The 22,509-nt window shown below is 44.4% G+C and overlaps 1 protein-coding gene and 1 pseudogene across 1 annotated transcript in view; one reads left to right on the top strand and one right to left on the bottom strand.

Moving 5' to 3' along the window:
* Positions 1-22,509, top strand: part of MEI1 (meiotic double-stranded break formation protein 1) — a 90,957-nt gene that overhangs the window by 8,447 nt on the left and 60,001 nt on the right. Inside the window, exons 4-11 of the mRNA XM_003932820.4 lie at positions 3,557-3,630; positions 6,124-6,229; positions 8,269-8,472; positions 12,123-12,253; positions 15,745-15,859; positions 16,574-16,690; positions 18,029-18,128; positions 18,253-18,387. Coding sequence (XP_003932869.2) covers positions 3,557-3,630; positions 6,124-6,229; positions 8,269-8,472; positions 12,123-12,253; positions 15,745-15,859; positions 16,574-16,690; positions 18,029-18,128; positions 18,253-18,387 — 982 coding nt within the window. The remainder of the gene's footprint in view (positions 1-3,556; positions 3,631-6,123; positions 6,230-8,268; positions 8,473-12,122; positions 12,254-15,744; positions 15,860-16,573; positions 16,691-18,028; positions 18,129-18,252; positions 18,388-22,509) is intronic.
* On the bottom strand, positions 10,969-11,063 carry LOC120361526 (U6atac minor spliceosomal RNA; annotated as a pseudogene).

Genomic DNA, 22,509 nt, shown 5'->3' with positions numbered 1-22,509 from the left:
AGCCCTAGTATTCCAAGGCAAAGTACAGGGTGGGTTTTGGAGCTGAAAGACAGTAGTGAAATGACTGGTTTGGTCCATTCCTTTGGATACTTGGTGTCCAAACACCCTTCTCCACATATTTGAACTCCCACAGAACAGAAAGAACTTTTGTTTCTACCTAACAAGATCCAACTATCCTTCATTCATGTACTTCGTATAAACTAAGTCATTCTCAATTTGACCCCATGGAGATGGCAAGTTCCAATACTAAGTATATACATTTCTGGAAGACAGTCATACCATCCATCTCTGGGGATTGTTTGTTTGTTTGTTTGTTTATTTATTTATTTATTTTGAGATGGAGTCTTGCTCTGTTGCCCAGGCTGGAGTGCAGTGGCGCGATCTTAGCTCACTGCAACCTCCGCCTCAGGTTTCAGTGGTTCTTCTGCCTCAGCCTCCCGAGTAGCTGGGACTACAGGCGGGTGCTACCATGCCCAGCTAAATTTTTTTGTATTTTTGGTAGAGACAGGGTTTCACTGTGTTAGCCAGGATGGTCTCGATCTCCTGACCTCATGATCCGCCCACCTCGGCCTCCTGAAGTGGTGGGATTACAGGTGTGATCCACCGTGCCTGGCCTATTTATTTATTTATTTATTTTGAGACGAGGTCTCGCTCTGTTGCTCAAGCTGGAGTGCAGTGGCGTGATCTCGGTTCACTGAAACCTCCACCTCCCAGGTTCAAGTGATTCTCCTGTCTCAGTCTCCTGAATGCCTGGGATTACTCACATAAGCCACCACGGCTGGCTAATTTTTGTATTTTTACTAGAGGCGGGGTTTTGCCATGTTGCCCAGGCTGGTCTTGAACTTCTTTCTCTCTCTCTGTTTTTTTTTTTTTTACTTTTGTCTCACTTCTCTTGTGAAATGAGTTCCTTGATCCAAGTGATGTTGTACAGAATACTATGACATTGAATAAGCCATTCTGTAAGCTTGCAGATGTGTTTTTGGCAGAAGCATTATGGTTTGGGAAGGTAAGTTCATATTCAGAATACATGTTTATTCCAGTGAGGACAAATTTCTGCCTCTCCAGGATGGAAGAAGTATAGTGTAATCCACATGACACCATATAATTCGCTGGAGCCCTCAGGAATGGTGCCACGCCAGGGTCTTAGTGTTGGTCTCTGCTATTGGCAGATTAGACACTCAGTGATAGCAGTAATCAGTTCAGCCTTGACAAGAGAAAGTCCAGGTTGTTGAGCCCCATGCATAGCCTCCAGCTCTGCCACTATAGCCACTTTGTACATGGATCCATTGAATAAGCACTTGATGGCTAGGGAAAGAGGTGGATTAACATTCGAAAAATGTGCCATTTTGACCACCTGGTTATTGAGAACCTCTTCTATAGCAGATTTTCTTTAGGGAACATTCACACAAGAGGCAAGTATCTTCATACTTTATGCTCATTCTGAAAGGTCCATCTTCTCCAGGCCTCATTATCACATATGTGTGTGTGTATATATATATATATATATATATATATATATATATATATATATATATATTTTAGTCTCACTCTGTTGCCCAGGCTGGAGTGCAGTGGCACAATCTTGGCTCACTGCAACCTCTGCCTCCTGGGTTCAAGCGATTCTCTTGTCTCAACCTCCTGAGTAGCTGGGATTACAGGCATCTGCCACCACGCCCGGCTAATTGTATTTTTTTCTGGAGACAGTGTTTCTGCATGTTGGCCAGGCTGCTCTCGAACTCCCAACCTCAGGTGATCCACCCTCCTCAGCTTCCCAAAATGCTAGGATTACAGGTGTGAGTCACTACACCTGGCCCAGTCACCAGTCTTTCAATTGTGTCTTTCTCAAGTCTGTGACTATCCAGCCAAAGAGTTAGCAGTTGCTTAGAAGGCAATATGATCTGTATGTACTTCTGACCAGCTCTCAGTCTAGCTAATGTAGACAGTGTACCACTTGTTCTGACCACTTGGGGGATTTCCCGTCATCATTTTCCTTCAAGGCCACCCTCTAGTGGAGCTACAGCCATCCACTTCTGGTTGGTACCAGCATAGCTTGCAGAACCATTATCAGACCCCAGGAACTTCACCCAGGTAGAGAGCACTAGAGGGATTCTAGGGTCAGGGGAGAAGGGCTTGCTCCTTCTTCATGGTTCCTGTTTGCTTTCTGCCTGCTTCTTGTTTCTGAGTATGTTAGCCTAGAATGCCTCTTGACACTGCAGTGACAGAACCTTCTCAAAGCAGCTGCTGAATTTAGTTTGCAGCTTTTCCAACCTTGCAGAATTTCTCCTCAAAGACACTAGCAGAAGTACCACAAATGGTTGTAGAGAAGGGTGGGTTTGGAGCTGAGAGATAATGTTGTAATAATTGGCACAGGAACTTGCTAATAATTCTTTTTTTTTTTTGTATATATAAAGGAGCAAACTCTGAGGAAGGAAAAAGTAGAGATAATATAAAATGCAGTTTCAAACCTGGTTTCACAGTAGACTCACCTGGAGAACTTTAGAAATACACTAGAATTTTATGTTTTGAAAATTATTTTTAAGTATAAAACACATATTAAAATATATTTAAATATAAATATATTTGTGTGTATATATATATGTGTATATTTCTTCACATTAAACAATATATTGGGCTTTTCCCTTACATGTTCTGATTTAATTGGTCTGGAGTGGGACTTGGGCATTAGTATTTTTTTAAAGCTTCCTAGGTGAGTCTAATGTGCAGCCTGAGTTGAGAACCACTGATATAAAAGAAGCCCAGGCATGGTAACTCACACCTATAATCCCAGCACTTTGGGAATCAGGCAGGAGGATTGCTTAAACCCAGGCATTGGCCGGGGTAACATAGCAACATAGCAAGACCCCGTCTCTACAGAAAAATTAGAAAATTAGGCCGGGCGCAGTGGCTCAAGCCTGTAATCCCAGCACTTTGGGAGGCCAAGGCGGGTGGATCACAAGGTCAAGAGATCGAGACCATCCTGGTCAACATGGTGAAACCCCGTCTCTACTAAAAATACAAAAAAGTAGCTGGGCATGGTGGCATATGCCTGTAATCCCAGCTACTCAGGAGGCTGAGGCAGGAGAATTGCCTGAACCCAGGAGGCGGAGGTTGCGGTGAGCCGAGATCGCGCCATTGCACTCCAGCCTGGGTAACAAGAGCGAAACTCCGTCTCAAAAAAAAAAAAAAAAAAAAGAAAAGAAAAAAGAAAGAAAATTAGCCAGGCATGGTGGCATGTACCTATAGTCCCAGCTACTCAAGAGGCTGAGTGGGAGGAACGCTTAAGCCCAGGAATTCAAGGCTGCAATGAGCTGTATCACACCACTGCACTTTAGCCTGGATGTTGACCATGTCTCTAAACAAAACAAAAAAACAAAGAAGAAGCTAGAACTCCTTGAGTTTGGATGTGGACACATAGTTTAATGGAAGAAATAGAAAAGAATAATACCAATTAACCCAGGCAAATCACTACCCTGCACCAACTGAATAGAAGGGCCATGGAAGGTGGACTCTGGGTTGGGGCTGCCTCCCGGTTAGTAATGCTATTGTGTCTACTCAGTCCTTATTCAGCTCACAATGCAGCTGAAGCTGGAGCAGTCCATCCGTTGCCTGCTGGATGAGTGCCACAAAGAGGTCAGTAAATATCTATGGATTCTTTAGATATCTCAGAGTCCTCAGTTGTCAGAGCTGGATCAAGCATTCTTTGAACAAATGAGAGACTGAAGTCTGTGAGGTCACTGAGTTGGTGGCGGAATCAGAGCTAAGGCCTGGGGCCACTGATCCTGTTCCAGTGTTCTTTATAGCTTTCTTCCTTTCCCTTTCCCTTTTTTTTTTTTTTTTTTTTTTTTTTTTTTGAGAGAAAGTCTCGCTCTTGTCCCCCATTCTGGAGTACAGTGGTGCGATCTCTGCTCACTATAACATCTGCCTTAAGGTTCAGGTGATTCTCTTGCATCAGCCTTCGGAGGAGCTGGGATTACAGGCGACTGCCACCATGCCTGGCTAATTTTTGCATTTTTAGTAGAGACGCAGTTTCACCATGTTGGCTAGGTTGGTCTCAGAACTCCTGACCTCAGGTAATCCACCTGCCTCGGCCTCCCAAAGTGCTGGGATTATAGGTATGAGCCACCATGCTCGGACTTCTTTCTTTCTTTCTTTCCTTCTTTCCTCTTTCTTTCTTTCTTTCTTGTCTTGCTCCATCGCCAGGCACCAGGCTGGAGTGCAGTGGTGTGATCTCGGCTCACTGCAACCTCCGACTCCCAGGTTCAAGCAATTCTGCCTCAGCCACTTGAGTAGCTGGGACTACAGGTGCGTGCCACCACACCCAGCTAATTTTTGTATTTTTAGTAGAGGTGGAGTTTCACCATGTTGGCTAGGATGGTCTCGATTTCTTGACCTCGTGATCCGTCTCGGCCCCCCAGAGTGTTGGGATTACAGGTGTGAGCCACCGCGCCCAGCCTCTTTCTTTTTTTTCAGATGGAGTTTCGCTCTTGTTGCCCAGGCTGGAATGCAATGACGCAATCTCGGCTCACTACAACCTCTGCCTCTCAGGTTCAAGTGATTTTCCTGCCTCGGCCTCCCGAGTAGCTGGGATTACAGGCATGCGCGACCACACCCAGCTAATTTTGTATTTTTAGTAAAGTCAGAGTTTCTCCATGTTGGTCAGACTGGTCTTGAACTCCCAACCTCAGGTGATCTGCCTGCCTCAGCCTCCCAAAGTATAATCCCAGCTACTCAGGAGGCTGAGGCAAGAGAATTGCATGAACCCCCGGGAAGTGGATGTTACAATGAGCGAAGATCACACCACTGCACCCCAGCCTGGGTGACAAAGCAAGACTCCCAACTCAAAAAAAAAAAAAGTCAAAGAGCAGTGTTAAGACTGAGGAATAATATCAGAATAACTTTTCATTTATTTTGCAGAAGGAAGACAGATGTTTATCTTAACACCATCACAAGTAACATTTCAGTATAAATTATATTTCATTATGTCATAATTATTTTACATGTGATTAATAGATTGAATTTATTATTATGTATATCAGTGCTTGTCATTATGATGAGCACTTAACATTTATGGAGCACATTGTATAGGCTAGGCACTGTATTAGGTGTTTTATATGCAGTATCTCATTCAGTCCTATCAACTCTGTAAAGCTGTTACTTTTATTATTACCGACAAGAGTTAAGAATCTTGCCAAAAGTGATATGGCTAGTCAATAGAAAAGGTAAAATGTGTGGCCGGGCGTGGTGGCCCACACCTGTAATCCAAGCACTTTGGAGGCCAAGGCAGGCGGATCACCTGAGGTCGGTAGTTCAAGACTAGCCTGACCAATGTGGTGAAACCCAGTCTTAAAAAAAAAAAGAAAGAAAGAAAAGAAAAGGTAAAATGTGGACTACTGACTCTCTCTGTAAAGCATGAAGCATAGTGCCTGGTATACAGAGAATGTTCAGTAATAGTAGTTATAATAACAATGATAATTTTTTTTTAGGTGGAGTCTCGTTCTGCCACCCAGGCTGGAGTGCAGTGGCGTGATTTCGGCTCACTGCAACCTCGGCCTTCTGGGTTCAAGTGATTCTCCTGCCTCAGCCTCCTGAGTATCTGGGATCACAGGCATGAGCTACCAGGCCCCACTAATTTTTACAATTTATTAGAGACAGGGTTTCACCATGTTGGCCAGGCTGGTCTCGAACTCCTGACCTCAGGTGATCTGCCCTCCTTAGCTTCCCAAAGTGCTGAGATTACAGGCTTGAGCCACTGCATCCAGCCAGTATATATATATGTATATTTTTTACATTGAATCGGTGTTCTGTCTTTATGACATTTCAAACTTTTGTCCTCCAGTTTCTGGTTCCATACGGGTGAAAATATGGTAATTTTAATTCAGTTTGGCAAACATGGACTGAGCTAGGTACTGAAAACTCTGAGAGGGCTCAGGAAAGGGACTCATGTCCCTTTCCTCTGGGAGTTCCCAGTCTAATGGGGGCATTGGACACTAAGCTAAAAAAGTTGATTGCTGATTGTGGTGAGAGATGCATGCAACACGCCTGTGTGGGTAGGGCAGGATCAGTTTTGGTGGGAGATCTGTCCTGATCCTAATTGACAGAGTGGAGCATATTCACTTTCTGTAGCTATGTAACATGCCCTCCATGCGAGGCAGCCTGGCTACCCTGACTCTTCTTGGCAAGTTGGTGGATGCCATCCCTGCTCTGGCAGACCAGCTTGTAATGGAGCATGGTGAGTGATTTGTGGCAGGAGCTGCCACTACCCTTTTACCTGCTTTTATCATACTGCCATCTGGGTGGCCCATTTATTATACCTGAGATGACATTACTTTCCTACTCTAGCCTTCAGTTTCCCCATTTGCAAAATGTGCTGTATGTTGGTCAGTTTGAAAAAGGTCAGATTTCGTGACTCTATTCTTGGACTATTACCATTCATTCTTTAACACAAATTAATTAAGTACCTACTATGAACCTTCCTTTTGGATGGAAGGAGGAATTCTGGAATATAGAAGCACTTTTTTTCTATCAGTGAAATGCAAATAAATATCTCACAGAGGATTTACCAAAGGGTAAATAAACTTCTTTAAGTTGCTTACCCTTTTTTAAAAAATAATTTTTTGAGAGAATCTCTCTGTGTCACCCAGGCTGGAGTGCAGTGGTGTGATCTTGGCTCACTGCAACCTCCGCCTCCCAGGTTCACGTGATTTTTCTGCTTCAGCCTCCCAAGTAGTTGGGATTATAGGTGTCCACAACCATGCAGGGCTTTTTTTTTTTTTTTTTTTTTTTTTTTTTGTCGAAGTTTTGCTCTGTTGCTCAGGCTGGAGTACAGTGCTGTGATCTTGGCTCACTGCAACCTCAATCTCCCAGGTTCAAGCAATTCTCCTGCCTTAGCCTCCCGAGTAGCTGGGACTACAGGTGTGTGCCACCACACCTGGCTAATTTTTGTATTTTTAGTAGAGACATGGTTTCACCATGCCAGCCAGGCTGGTCTTGAACTCCTGATCTTGTGATCCACCCACCTTGGCCTCCCAAAGTACTAGGATTACAGGCATAAGGCACTGTGCCTGGCCTAATTATTATTATTATTATTATTATTATTATTGTTACTATTATTTTGAGATGGGGTCTCGCTCTTGTTGCCCAGGCTGGAGTGCAGTGACTCAATCTCGGCTCACTGCATCCTTCACCTCCCAAGTTCAAGTAGCTGGGATTAGAGATGCCCGCCACCACATCTGGCTAGTTTTTGTACTTTTAGTAGAGACAGGGTTTTGCCATGCTGTCCAGATTGGTCTTGATCTCCTAAACTCAGGTGATCCACCCACTCAGCTTCCCTAGGTGCTGGGATTACAGGCAGGAGCCACTGCACCTGGCCATTATTATTTTTTAGAGACCAGGTCTCACTATGTTTAGGAGGTTGGTCTCAAACTGCTGGCCTCAAGTGATCCTCCCACCTTAGTCTCCCAAAGTGCTGAGATTATAGGAATGAGCCATCACACCTGGCCTTTTTTTTTTTTTTTTTTTTTTTTGAGACGGAGTCTTTGTTGTTGCCCAGGCTGGAGTGCAGTGCAGTGGCATGATCTCCGCACACTACAATCTCTGCCTTATGGGTTCCAATGAGTCCTCCTGCCTCAGCTTTCCAAGTAGCTGTGATTATAGGTGGGTGCCAGCATGCCCAGCTAATTTTTTTTTTTTTTGAGACAAAGTTTCGCTTTTGTTTCCCAGGCTAGAGTGTAATGGCGTGATCTTGGCTCCCTGCAACCTCTGCCTCCTGGGTTCAAGCGATTCTCCTGCTTTAGTCACCCAAGGAGCTGGGATTACAGGTGCCCATCACCGTACCCAGCCAACTTTTTTGGTATTTTTAGTAGAGATGGGATTTCATCATGTTGGCCAGGCTGGTCTTGAACTCCTGACCTCAGGTGATCTGCCTGCCTCGACCTCCCAAAGTGCTGGGATTACAGGCATGAGCCACTGCGCCTGGCCTAATTTTCATATTTTTAGTAGTGGCAGGGTCTTGCCGTGTTGGTCAGGCTGGTCTCAAACTCTTGACTTCAGATGATCCTTCTTCCTTGGCCTTCCCAAGTGCTGGGACTACAGGTGTGAGTCAGTCTGCCCAGTTTGGTTTTCCCTTTAGATTAAGCATGCAGAAGACATTTATTATGGGGGATTATAGGGACTTACCGTTACTACCCCTTTGGGAATGATAGATTGGAGTTTCATATAGCAATTGACATCCTGAAATTTTCCCTGGTTCTTTGGTTGTTTTCTGAACAGGCAACCTGATGGACCATCTGTTGAGAGGCTTACTATACCCCAATGAGGGCATAAAATCTTCTGTCTGTTACCTTTATGGGAAGCTGTACTCCTCACCAGTGGCAGCTGAGATGCTTTCAGGACACTTCCGGGAGAAGCTTTTTCCTCTCTTCCTTTCCATCCTGGATGGTGCCCAGACAAAGGAGCTGCAGATTAACTGCTTAGGTAAGACATGAGGCTGGAGAAAAAAGGGAGAATAAGTTTTTGATATTTTGTTAGAGGACTTGAGATATTGGATTCTCTAGTAGTGGAGAAGTTTGCTGTTTTGCAAAAGATAGAAGCCACAAGGTTTGGGAGATGAGAGGCACACTATGAAAGATGCCTAGAGTTAGTATGACTTGGAGGAAAATTGGAAGGAAAGTGGGACAGCAATTGTTTCTGCCTTTAGTCTTTACTGCCTGCCCTAGTGCATCCTTTACTTGCTGCAAGTTAATCTTTACATTGTATAGCTCACATCCTGTCACTTTCTTAAGTCAGAAGTTCTTCCATGGTTCTCTCTGGCCTCCAGGGTAAAGCCCAGATGTCTTAGTACATTTTATGCTGCTGTAACAAACAATATACCACAGACTAGGTAATTTATAATGAAGAACTTGTTGGTTCAGAAATTTATTGGTTCACAGTTCTGGAACCTAGGAAGTTCAAGGTCAAGAGGCTGGCATTTGGTGAAGTCCTTCTTGCTCTGTCATTCCATGGTGGAAGGGCAAAGAGAGGGCAAGAAAAAAGGCTAGAGGGGACTGAACTTGTCCTTTTGTTGTTGTTGTTGTTGAGATGGAGCCTTGCTCTGTTGCCCAGCTGGAGTGCAGTGAGGCAGTCTCAGCTCTCCACCTCCTGGGTTCAAGTAATTCATTTGCCTCAGCCTCCTGAGTACCTGGGATTATAGGTGCCCACCATAACATTCGGCCAATTTTTGTATTTTTAGTGGAAACAGGGTTTCACCATGTTGGCCAGGCTGGTTTCAAACTCCTGACCTCTGGTGATACACCCATCTCACCCTCCCCAAGTCTTGGGATTACAGGGGTGAGCCACTGTGCCTGGTCTGAACTTGTTCTTTTATGAGGAGCCCACTCTCATGATAACAAACCCACTCCAATGGTGATGGCATTAATTCATTCATGAGGGTCCAAACCCCAGACTCATGACCCAAACACCTCCCATAGGCCCCAGCTCCCAATACCGCTGCATTGGGGATTCAGTTTCCAACATGTGACTTTGGGGGACACGTTCAAGCCATAATGCTAGGTTTCTCTGCTTTTATTTGAGGCTCTTTAGCAGCCCCAGTATAACCTTTTATCCTCCTCTCCTGCTATGTTTTTTTTACATAAATACATAAAGTCTATCAACTGTTCTGAGCAGGGAGATTTCTTATTTTGGACAGAACAGATGGGCACTGTGATTGGTTCCTGGGTGAGGGCCTGTTTTCAGGTAGAGGCTGTAGAGAAAAGCATAGTCTATAGTCTATGGGTGACAGCAGCTTCTTTTTTTTCTTTTCTTTTTGTTTATTTATTTGTTTATTTATTTATTTATTTGATGAAATCTCCTTCTGTCACCAGGCTGGAATGCAGTGGTGTGATCTTGGCTAACCGCAACCTCTGCCTTCTGGGTTCAAACTATTCTCCTGCCTCAGCCTCTTGAGTAGCTGGGACTACAGGTGCATGCCACCATTCCCAGCTAATTTTTTTGTATTTTTAGTAGAGACAGGATTTCACCATGTTTGCCAGGATGGTTTCCATCTCTTGACCTTGTGATCCACCTGCCTCGGCCTCCCAAAGTGTTGGGATTATAGGCATGAGCCACCATGCCCGGCCAGCTTCTTTTCAAAATTTGGATCAGGAGCTATATTATGAATAATCTAGCCATATATAGTGAGCATTTGTTCTATACCAGGCCCTGTGCTGGGCTCTGAGGTCACAGAGATGATCAAATCCAAGCTTTATCTTGGAGGAGCTCACAGGCCAGTGTAGAATACACACGTGGACAACTAGAGTCTAGCGCAATGAGTGCTATCTTGGAAGTGCACAGCACAGGGTAGGAGCAGGGGACAGGAGAAGCTTCCTAAAGAAAAGGATGCCTGGACTGAGTCCTAACTTGATGGGAGGGGAGGAAGGCAGAAGCATGGGCCAAAGCACAAAGTATGAAGCAGCCTGTATCTGTAGTAACTTGGAGCTGGGCAGTATTGGAGTTAGTGCATATAGAACAAAAGGGAGCAAGTACGGGCCCTAAGGTGAGGCCCTGGGCAGTCCTACAGCTCACCTGGCCATAGCAGAGGGCAATCTCAATGATAATACTGGGAATTCCTTATTTTATTTTTTTTTAATTTTTATTTACTTATTTATTTTGACAGAGGGTCTTGTTCTGTCGCCCAGGCTAGAGGGCAGTGGTATAATCACAGCTCATTAAATCCTTGACATTCAGGGCTTAAGCAATCCTCCCACCTCAGCCTACTGAGTAGCTGGGACCACAGCCTGCACTACCATGCTTGGCTAATTAAAAAAAACTTTTTGTAGAGTCTCGGTCTCACTGTATTGCCCAGGCTAGTCTCAAACTGCTGAACTCCAGGGATCCACGTGCCTTGGACTTCCAAAGTGCTGGGATTATAGGCATGAGCTACCATACCCAGCCAGAATTCCCATTTTTAAATGCCACCTCTTTTTTCTTTTAATTAAAAAAAAGTTAACCCTATGCTTGTTTGTCAAGCCTGAGGGCCTCCTTCATCCTGGTCAAGGGGAATGCTAACCTTCTCTCTTTTCATACAACACTTTATTTATTTATTTATTTGAGATGGAGTCTCAAACTGTCACCCAGGCTGGAGTGCAGTGGTCTAATCTCGGCTCACTGCAACCTCTGCCTCTTGGGTTCCAGTGATTCTCCTGCCTCAGCCTCCCAAGTAGCTGGGACTACAGGCATGCACCACCACGCCTGGCTAATTTTTATATTTTTTAGTAGATATGGGGTTTCACCATGTAGGTCAGGCTGGTCTTGAACTCCTGACCTTGTGATCTGCCCACGGCCTCCCAAAGTGCTGGGATTACAGGCATGAGCCACTGCCCCTGGCCCCATACAACACTTTAAAGGCCTCCTCTTCTCTGGAGCCTTTCCTTCCTACCCTCTCCCTGCAGCCAGGGGTGTAGTCACATCCTTTGGATCCTTCAAGCACTATGGGTCTTATATTCTGTTATATATCATCTTGTTCATTTGCTTTACAACCCAAGATCCCTATAAGCTCTTATGAGGCACACACCTCCATGCCAGGCTACTTTTTGTATTTTTTTTTAGTAGAGTGGGGGTTTCACTATGTTGACCAGGCTGGTCTTGAACTCCTGACCTCAAGTGATACACCTGCCTTGGCCTCCCAAAGTGCTGGGATTACAGGTGTGAGCAACTGTGCATGGTTTTGTCTGACTTGTTTTTGTGTTTGTTTTTTCTGTAGGAGTGTATGCCACCTTTGTCAGTCAAAAAATATCTGAGTTTCTGCTATGTGTCAGGAACTGTGCCAGGTGATTGATGATGTTTTGGTGAAAAAACTCACATTATTCCTGCCCTCATGAAGCTTATAGTTGAGTGGGGCAGTTGAGCTATGTTTTTCTTGCTTCTCTTGCATCCCTAGACCGTTAGGCCTAGCACTTAGTGGGCTCTCACTAGATCTGTATGGAAGAGAGATGGGAGTGAAAAGCAAATTGGTGCTTAAGGATTCTAACCATCCTTTATATTTATGGAGACACAAAGAAGTTCCTCTGGGGTTGTCTGAGGAGCTATCTTGGGAACATGCTGGTGCCTGTGTTCCTTTCTTTTTACTTCCCAATCTCTTTTTTTCCTAGGTTTGCTGAGGCAGCTGTTGAAGTATGATCTCTTTGTGTCCACGATCATGAACAAGGTTACACTAGGAGAAAGTGCTAACAATTTTGAGGGGTCCCCAGGAGATCCCTCACTGCCCTTGGTGCTCAAAAAGGTAATTGTCTTGTGATTCCTAGTCTCTAGGTTCAATAATAAGGGGAACTAAGTGCTTCTTGGGCCTTGTCTTCATCTACCACTCCTATCTCAGATTTCCAAGTGTTTTCTTACTGGGCTAAACAATACACTGGCTGGGAGTGGTGGCTCATGTCTGTAATCCCAGCACTTTTTCTTCTTCTTCTTCTTCTTTTTTTTTTTTTTTAAAGACGGGGTTTCACTGTGTTGGTCAGGCTGGTCTTGAATTCCCAACCTCAGGTGATCTGCCTGTCTTGGCCTCCAAAGTACTTGGATTACAGGCATGGGCCACCATGCCCGGCCCTCTCCCAGCACTTTGGGAGGCTGAGGTAGGCGAATCATGAGGTCAGGAGTTCCAGACCAGTCTGGCCAATATGGCAAGACCCCATCTCTACTAAAAAATACAAGAAAAACATTAGCTGGGCTTGGTGGTGCACACCTGTAGTCCAGCTACTTGGGAGGCTGGGGCAGGAGAATCCCTGGAACCTAGGAGGCAGAGGTTGCAGTGAGCAGAGATCATGTCACTACAATCCAGCCTGGGAGACAGAGCAAGACTGTATCTCAAAAAAAAAAAAAAAAAAAAAAAAAAAAAGAAAGAAAGAAAGAAGTTAGGTTTCTTGCTGGGTACCGTGGATCATGCCTGTAATCCCAGCACTTTGGGAGGCCTAGGCAGGTGGATCACGAAGTCAGGAGTTCAAGACCAGCCTGGCCAAGATGGTAAAACCCCATCTCTACCAAAACTACAAAAATTAGCTGGGTGTGGTGGTGGGCACCTGTAATCCCAGCTACTCGGTAGGCTGAGGCAGGAGAATCGCTTGAACCCAGTAGGTGGAGGTTGCAGTGAGCCAAGCTTATGCCACTATACTCCAGCCTGGGTAACAGAGTGAGACTCCATCTCAAAAAAAAAAAAAAAAAAAAAAAAGTAGGTTTCTTTTTATTTGTAAACTTTCTTTCTTTCTTTTTTTTTTTTTAAGAGTTGAGGTCTTGCTCTATATACCCAGGCTAGAGTGCAGTGGCACAATCATAGCTCATTGCAGCCTCTCAACCTCCTGGTTCAAGCAATCCTCCTGTTTCAGCTTCCTGAGTAACTGAGACTAAAGATGTTTGCCATGATGCATGGCTAATTTTTTATTTTTTGTAGAGACAGGGATCTTTCTATGTTGTCTGGGCTGGTCTCAACTCCTGGACTCAAGTGATCTTCGCACCTTGGGCTCCAAAGTGTTGGGATTACAGGTTTGAGCCACTGCACCTAGCCTCAGTTGTAAATTCTTATCTCTGCACTTCCCCTTCACATCTGGGCTGCCTGAAAATGGAGAATACTTATAGCAACAGAGACAAAGTCACCTCAGTGCTTTAGGGATCAGCTTCTCAGGTTGGTACTGAGAATTGTCTTTATCTGGACCCTGCTTATCCCTTCTGCCTCACTTTCCTGTCTCTTCTACTGCACAACCCAGTTCTCCAGCCACACACAATCTCTCCCTGGTCCTGCATATGCTAGGTCATCCTGTCTCAATGCCTGTGCAGTTGCTCTTCCTCTGCCTATAGGGCTTTTTCTCCTTTCCTTGTCTGCTGATCTGAGTCAGGCTTTAAGCCTTATGGGGCTCCCATGTCACCCTGGCTCCTTTCAGCAGAATGTGACCCGCTGTCACAGTGCTTACCTCATGCCATATTGTGGTTGACTGGCTGGGAGCTCCTTCAGGGCAGGGCCTAAGTCTGGCATCTCTCCCTAGTGCTCGACGCAGGGGCTGGCAGAGCTGCAAACCCTCATATGATAGCAGAGGTTGATTGCCCAAACTCTGGGGCTCTGTCTACAGCAAGGAAGAGGAGGAGGAGCTCTGGTTAGAAGTGAGAAGGGGACAGTTGAGGATGGGTAAAAGCCAGAGCAAACTGCTCCTTGTTTCTCTGTGATGACTTTAGAATGGTCTATGCAAGGCCTGTAAACTCTGGGAAGCAAGTCCTATGTGTCTGAACCAGAAAATCTCATGCCAGGTCCCTTGCTATATTAATTTCTCTTTTGCCATCCTGGAGTCCATGTTAACTTGTGGTTAGAACATTTAATCCTGAGTCCAGCTGGGGCATAAGTACTTACAAAAAGGGTCTGTGGCCTCACAGAACACCAAGGCAGCATGGGGATGGCAGTGGCAGACATTAAAGAGCACTACCCTAGGGTGAGAGAACTTTGTAGAGACGGAAATCTAGGCTTAAAGGTCCCAGCTTTCATCCATATGTGGAGAATATTCTTCTGTTGGCAATTGTGGATGATCAGGGTTTTATTTTACTGTAGCCACCAGCAGGTTTGGTACTAGGGAAGGTGAGTGAGGCACCTGCCTTGGGTGTAAAATTAAATGAGTGCTAAAGAAACTCATCAATCAAGAGAACTAATATCTTTAGGTGTCAAAATTAATACAAAAAATTAATGATGAACAAAATATCAAAATTTTAAATAAAGATAAGATTGGCATGTGTTCTCCATTCTGACATTTTTGAAATTGTGAATCTAATGCTATTCTTTTCTGCTTTTGGTGGAAGATCGACTTTTTTCTCCAAAATTCAGGTCCTTGGGAATATGCTCTCAATGTTTGTGTTCCTACTGTGGCAATGATGATTAATTTATTTGGTCGAATACCTACCAAGCACTAATGTAATATGTCAGTCACTGTGTTGGGCACTGGAAATACCATGTTATGAAAACAGACATGTTTCTTGCCCTTGCAGATTGTTTCAAGTGCTGTGGAGGAAATAAAGGGGAGATAGTAGCAGATAAAGCCATTTATAGGTTGAATGATAGGGCAGGACCTCTTTGAGGGGCTGACATTCGAGCTGACATTTAAAGAATTAATATGAAATGGTCCAGGCATGGTGGCACATGCCTGTAATCCTAGCACTTTGGGAGGCCAAGGCAGGTGGATCACTTGAGGAGTTGACCCAGCCTGGCCAAAACCCCATCTCCACGAAAAACAAAACAAAACAAAACAAAAACACATACACACAGAACAAAAACACGAAAAATTAGTTTTTATGGTTTATGCATAGTGGCTCACACCTGTAATTCCAGCACTTTGGGAGGCCAAGGTGGGCGAATCACTTGAAATCAGGAGTTCCAGACCAGCCTGGCTAACATGGTGAAATCTTGTCTCTTCTAAAAATTGAAAAAATTGTGTTGTGGTGCATGCCTGTAATCCCAGCTACTTGAGAGGCTGAGGTGGGAGGATTGCTTGAACCTGGGAGACAGTGTTCTTTGAGTACCCCTGGTAGATTTTACATTGTGTTCGTTCCTTATTTTTCTCACCTGCTGCTCTTCACAGAGACCCTTTCCCATAATCCATAACTGCTCTCCTGAGCACCATCCTTGTGCCTGGTGCCATGTGGGACAGAAAGGATCAGAAATAGGCTATTGTCTTGCGGCACCCAGGTCAGTTTTTCTGGTCCTGTTGGTGGTGTGACTGGGGTATTTTTTGCTGCCTGTTTCTCCAGCTTCTCCTCTCTAGAGATGAAACCCTGCAGGTGGCCAGTGCTCACTGTATAACTGCGGTGCTTGTCCACTCCCCAGAGAAGTATGCCCCTGCCTTCATTCATGCTGACATTCCAGGTAGGGGAGCCCTTTAACTTTTTCCTCCCTATACTAGAAGGATGGGGTGGTGACAGGTTCAATTGTGTATGACAGACTCTATGAAGTATGTCTCATAACATCCGAATCTTATTGCTACAGATTTCTTGTATGTCCTTGAGCAGTTTGTTACTGATTTTTGTCATTTATTTGGTCGTCTAGGAATAAAAAGCTAATGTAGCATGGTGGAAAGACCTGTGGACCAGGAAGGCAACAGGAAGCAATATTTTTCAAGGGACTGCTATGAGCAGGGATATATGCCCTGAGGTGCACTGCAAATGTTACCACACTTAGGTCTTCACCTTTACTGTTTTATAGATAAGGAAGTTGAGGCTCAGAGAACAAAAGAATTGGCAAGCCTAGTCAAGTCAAGTCTTTCTGACTAAAAACTTTTTCCTTCATCCATGCCACTGCCCATTCTGAGAATTAGGAGTTGTAAGTTCCAATCCCACTTCTTTCACCACTAGTGCCTCTTCTCTGGGACTCAGTTTCCCTATCTGTTAAAAAGCAGAGGTTAAACCATAACCAAGGGTACTTTCCAGGTTTATTAGTGAATTGATGATCATGACTCATGGAGAGGGTAAGTGAACAGATGAAGTAGCAAGAGTAAGGTGATGAATAAATCCAAGTCCTTAGCATCAGACATCGTGATCACATTGCTGTCATTTATTGTTTTCTCATCCTCTCCCCTGTCAGAGTTCCTCTTTGAGCATCTTTCCTCTTCCAGTGAAGTGCTCGTCTGGTCCAGCTACAACTGCTTGACACTCCTGGCAGAAGAGCCACTCTTTTTTTCCAAGTGCCACACAGTGTATGGTTCGTAGTAAGGGTCCTGTACTAGCTTTGGGTTGGGTGGACAGCAGTTTGCAGTTAGGTAGCAGCAGCAGTGATGGGGGGGCTAGCCTCCATCTTGGAGGGGAGTGCTGAGTCTAGACATTTCCATTAGCTCAAACTCATTACCAGATTTCATATGCAAGTATTGATATTGAAATATTCTGCTCTTCACTGATTATCAGAAGTATATACATTTAGACTCTTCAGCAAGGGCAGAACACTTCTCTTAGCCACTAAATGAATTATTGTTGCATATTAACAACAACTTTAAACATAAACACTGTTACTCAACCTTAGATTTAGTTCTTTCCCATGCCCCAGATAGCTAGCCATCCAGGTAGTCTCTAAGTTTTGGTAATTTATTCTTTCAAAGTTTCTTGAAACTGTCCCTTCCTTGTCTGGGACTATTTTTTTTTTTTTTTTTTTTTTTTGAGACGGAGTTTCGCTGTTGTTACCCAGGCTGGAGTGCAATGGCACGATCTCGGCTCACCGCAACCTCCACCTCCTGAGTTCAAGCAATTCTCCTACCTCAGCGTCCTGAGTAGCTGGGATTACAGGCACGTGCCACCATGCACAGCTAATTTTTTGTATTTTTAGTAGAGACGGGGTTTCACCATGTTGACCAGGATGGTCTCGATCTCTTGACCTCGTGATCCACCTGCCTCAGCCTCCCGAAGTGCTGGGATTACAGGCTTGAGCCACCGCACCCGGCCTTGTCTGGGATTTTTTATATCACATCTAGATTTTTAGAGCAGGCACATTCAGTCATTCATTTTATACTCCTAGTTTATACCAGGCACCAGGCTGGAAACTGGAGATTTAGAGATAACAAATAACATGCTCCTTGCCCTCAGAAAAGGGAGAGAGACCCAAGTGGGAAATTTCCTTATGAGCTGATAAGAGCTCTGCTAGAGGGAAGCACAGGAGCTGTTGGGGGCTCAGGAGAGGTTCACAGCTCTGTCTGAGTGGATCAGGGAAGGCTTTTTGGATGAGTGGGGTTTTAACATGATTCTCCAAGGAGGAATAGGAGTATGCCTAGTAGAGAAAATAGGGCTTGGTCAGTAGGTGTTCACTGACAACCTCAAGTGCCAGGGACTGTGCTATGGCTGGTACTGGGTGTTGGAGACATAGATGAATCAAATGAAGGCCAGGCCTTAAAGATCTCACAGTCTGGTCCCATTAGCTCAACCTTGTCAGGGTTCCTCTATGAGTGGCCTCCAACTGATACATGCTGTCCAGAGTCTGTCACCTCTCCTGGGTGGGCGGTGAAGGAACAAGAGAGCAGTGATCCCTGGCCTCTGTCATGTTATCCTATGGTAGGGATTGAGGCAGTGGTGAGGAGCCTGCAGGCAAGTCTGAAGATGAACAACACAGAGCTGCACAAGCAGGGTCTGCTGCTTTTCACTGAAATCCTGACCCGGTGAGCAAAGTGGTGGAACATGAAGCTCGTTGGGGCCAGACTGCAGAAGTAAAAGTGGGCTTTTATTCCTGGTGGGGTCAGTGATAGGAGTTCTCCTACTCATTTCTCACTTACCATTTCTCAGGCAGCCAGAGGAGATCAAGCTGTTCACAAGCTCAGCCATGTGCAGAGATGCTGGCTGTGTCCTCCAAGAAGCAGTTAGCAGCCCTGTGCTGGAGGTGGCTGCTGAGGCTGTGAAGGCCACTTCCGCTTTTCTGAGGTGAGAGACCCAGGCAGGCTGAAATTTCCATCCCTGCATGTACCTAAGGGCCTGTCAAGGCCAGGGGAGCTAATATTTAAGTATCTCTAGATTACTTATAATACCTAATATAGTTAGCCCTCCATAATTGTGGGTTCCACATCCATGGATTCAACCAACCATAGATTGCAGTTTTTTTTTTTTTTTGTAGGGGGATGGAGTTTTGCTCTTGTTGCCCAGGCTAAAGTGTAATGGTGTGATCTCGGCTCACTGCAACCTCTGCCTCCTGGGTTCAAGTGATTCTCCTGCTTCAGCCTCTCAAATAGCTGGGATTACAGGCGTGCGCCACCACACCTGGCTAATTTTTGTTTATTATTATTTTGACATGGAGTCTTACTCTGTCACCCAGGTTGGAGTGCAGTGGTGCGATCTCAGCTCACCACAACCTCTGCCTCCCGGGTTCAAGTGATTCTTCTGCCTCAGCCTCCTGAATAGCTGGGATTACAGGTGTGTACTACCATGCCTGGCTAATTTTTGTTTTTTTTAGTAGAGATGGGGATTTTGCCATAGTTGGTCTGGATGGTCTCGAATTCCTGACTTTGTGATCTGCCTTCTTCAGCCTCCTAAAGTGATGGGATTGCAGGTGTGAGCAACCACGCCCAGCAATTTTTGTATTATTAGATGGGGTTTCACCATGTTGGCCAGGTTGCTCTTGAATGCCTGACTTCAGGTGATTCTCCTGGCTCAACCTCCCCAAGTGCTGGGATTATAGGTGTGAGCAACTGCACCTGGCTGAAAATATGTTTTAAAAAATGGATGGTTGTGCCTGTATTGAACACGTACAGACTTTTTTTCTTGTTATTATTCCCTAAATAATATAATATAATACAATATATGCTAGGCATGATGGGCTCATCACAAACAAACAAAAATATTAATGCAATATAAATAATTGTTATGCTGTATTTTACATTTTGTGGTTTTTTTGTTTGTTTTGAGATGGAGTCTTACTCTGTCACCCAGGTTAGAATGCAGTGGCATGATCTTAGCTCACTGCAACTGCCGCCTCCCAGGCTCAAGCAATTCTCTTGCCTCAGTTTCCCAAGTAGCTGGGACTACAGGCATGCACCACTATGGCCAGCTAATTTTTGTATTTTTAGTAGAGAATGGGGTTTCACCACGTTGACCAGGCTGATCTTGAACTCCTGACCTCAGGCGATCTACCCGCCTTTGCCTCCCAAAGTGCTGGAATTATAGGCATGAGCCACTGTTCCTGGCCTGCATTTTGTATTATTTTTAATTGTTGTATTATTATTTTTTATAGGTTTTAATAAATATTTTTGGTCCACAGTTGGTTGAATCCATGAATGCAGAACCCACAATACAGAGGGCCAAAGTATACTTCCAAAGTGTTATGTTATCATGTCTTTTGTATTTTCTGTTTTGAATTTTTATGTTGAAAGAAAATTCTCTTTTATTTTGGTAAGGATTAGCAGAAGTAACTCTGTTGACTCCATCATCTTTAACCAGAAGCTGGCAGCTCTTTAACACCTATGAACTCCAGCCTCTAGCCCTGGTTCTCTTACTGTAGTTTCTCCTTGAATGCTATCAGCCATTCACAGAGCTTCAGCTACCAGCTATATGTTGATAATGCTCAAATCTATAGTTCATGCCTAAAATGCCTGTATTCGTTTCCTATTGCTGCAGGAACAAATTACCACAAACTTGGTGGCTTAAAACAACAGAAATTTGCCTTCTCATGGTTCTAGGGGCCAGAAGTCCAAAATCAATATCACAAAGATGAAATTAAGGTATCAGCAGGTCCACACTCCCTTTGGAGCTTCTAATAGGGAACACTTCCTTGCCTCTTCCAGCTTCTGGCGGCTCTGGGAGTTCCATGACTTATGGTCATATCACTGCAATCACTGCCTCTGTGACCATGTTGTGTTTTTTCTCTTGGTGTATATAATCTCCCTCTGCCTTTTCTCTCTCTTTTCTTAAAATTTTTTTTTCTTGTTTTTTGTAGAGATGGGGTTCTTGCTACATTCCTCACGCTGGTCTCGAACTCCAGGCCTCAAGTGATTCTCCCACTTTGGCCTCTCAAAGTACTGGGATTACAGGCATGAGCCATTATGCCTGGCTACCTCTCTCTTATAAGGATACTTGTGATGGTATGTAGGGGACCACTCGAATAATCTAGGATAATGCCTTTATCTCAAGATTCTTAATTTAGTCCTATCTGTGAAAACTTTACTATAGCAAATAACACTCACAGGTTCCAGAGATTAGGACCTAGTATCTTTGGGTACCACCATTCAGCCCACTATAGTGTTTTCCTGAACTCCAGACCACATTTTCAGCTGCCTGCTGCTTTATTCCAGAAACTTCAATCTCAATTTGTGCATGCTACTAGCATAGAGATAAAAACAACCAATTTGGGATCTAAAGAATTAGATTTGGGTCCCTGGCCCCAAAAGCAGTACTGTCACTTCTTGCTTACTCCTCTGGTCTGCTTTCTGTTTCTTGAACACATCAAACCTACTCCTGCCATAATTGTTCTCTCTGCCCAAAATATTATTCCCTTAAATCTTTATGTGGCTGCGTTTTTCTCATCATTCAAGTCTCATTGAGAATTTGCTTTCCTAATTGACCTTATCAGACTACTATGGCACCTATCAAACATTTTACAGTTCTTCTTTCTTTCTTTCCTCCTTCCTTCCTTCCTTCCTTCCTTCCTTCCTTCCTTCCTTCTTTCTTTTCTTTTCTTTGCTTTTTCTTTCTCTTTTGAGTCAAGGTCTCACTCTATTGCCTAGGCTAGAGTGCAGTGGCACAATCTCAGCTAACTGCATCTTCCACCTCCTTGGTTGAAGAAATTCTCTTGCCTCAGATTTCCAACAGCTTTCCAAATAGCTGGGATTATAGGCATGAGCCACTGAACCCGGCCTATTCATTCATTTTGTATCTCTCCTGTCCCCACTAAAATATAAGCTCCAGGAGATCAAGGACTTGTCAGTTTTTTCACTGCTCTATCTTTGGCTCCTCATAGGTAGTCAATATGTGAATGAAGGATGTTCAAATGGACAGTGAGACTAATGGATCCTAGTACCACAATGGGAAATTATTCCTTAGTAAGGTGCTTGAAATCTTAAAAAAAAAAAAAAACCTGAGAAAACCCATATTTATAGAGTAACTTTTATTTCGTTATATTTTCTCTTTAAAATTTTTGATAAAGTATATATTCAAATAATACAAAATAAAATATTGGCTGGGCACAGTAGCTCATGACTATAATCCCAGCACTTTGGGAAGTCACGGCGGGAGGATTGCTTGAGGCCAAGAGTTTGAGACAGCCTGGGCAACATAGCTCAACCCCATCCCTACAAAACAATATAAAATAAAATAGGCTAGGCGTGGTGGTTCATGTCTGTAATTCCAGCACTTTGGGAGGCCGACACAGGCAGATCACAAGGTCAAGAGATGGAAACCATCCTTACCAACATGATGAAACCCCGTCTCTACCAAAAATACAAAAATTAGCTGGGCATCGTGGCATGTGTCTGTAATCCCAGCTACTTGGGAGGCTGAGGCAGAATTGCTTGAACCAGGGAGTTGGAGGTTACAGTGAGCCAAGATCGCATCACTGCACTCCAGCCTGGTGACAGAGTGAGACTCTGCCTCAAAAAATAAATAAATAAATAAATAAAATTAGTGGGTGTGGTGGTATGCACCTATAGTCCCAGCTACTCAGGAGGTAAGGTGGGAGGATTGCTTGAGCCTCAGAGTTTGAGGTTACAGTGAGATATGATCATACTATTGCACTCCAGCCTGGGTGACAGAGTGATATTCTCTCTTGAAAATAAATAAATTATAAAGGATTTATCATGAAAGGGAATAGGCTTGGCATGGTGGCGCACACCTGTAATGCTAGCGCTTTGGGAGGCGGAGGCAGGTGGATCACCTGAGGTTAGGAGTTCGAGACCAGCCTGGCCAACATTGTGAAACCCCATCTCTGGTAAAATATAAAAAAAATTGGCCAGGCGCAGTGGCTTATGCCTGTAATCCCAGCACTTTGGGAGGCCGAGGTGGGCGGATCACCTGAGGTTGGGAGTTCAAGACCAGCCTGATCAACATGGAGAAACCCTG

This window comes from Saimiri boliviensis, chromosome 21 (assembly GCF_048565385.1).
Source record: "Saimiri boliviensis isolate mSaiBol1 chromosome 21, mSaiBol1.pri, whole genome shotgun sequence".
NCBI lineage: Eukaryota > Metazoa > Chordata > Mammalia > Primates > Cebidae > Saimiri > Saimiri boliviensis.
This window is presented reverse-complemented; position numbering and strand designations above follow the sequence as displayed.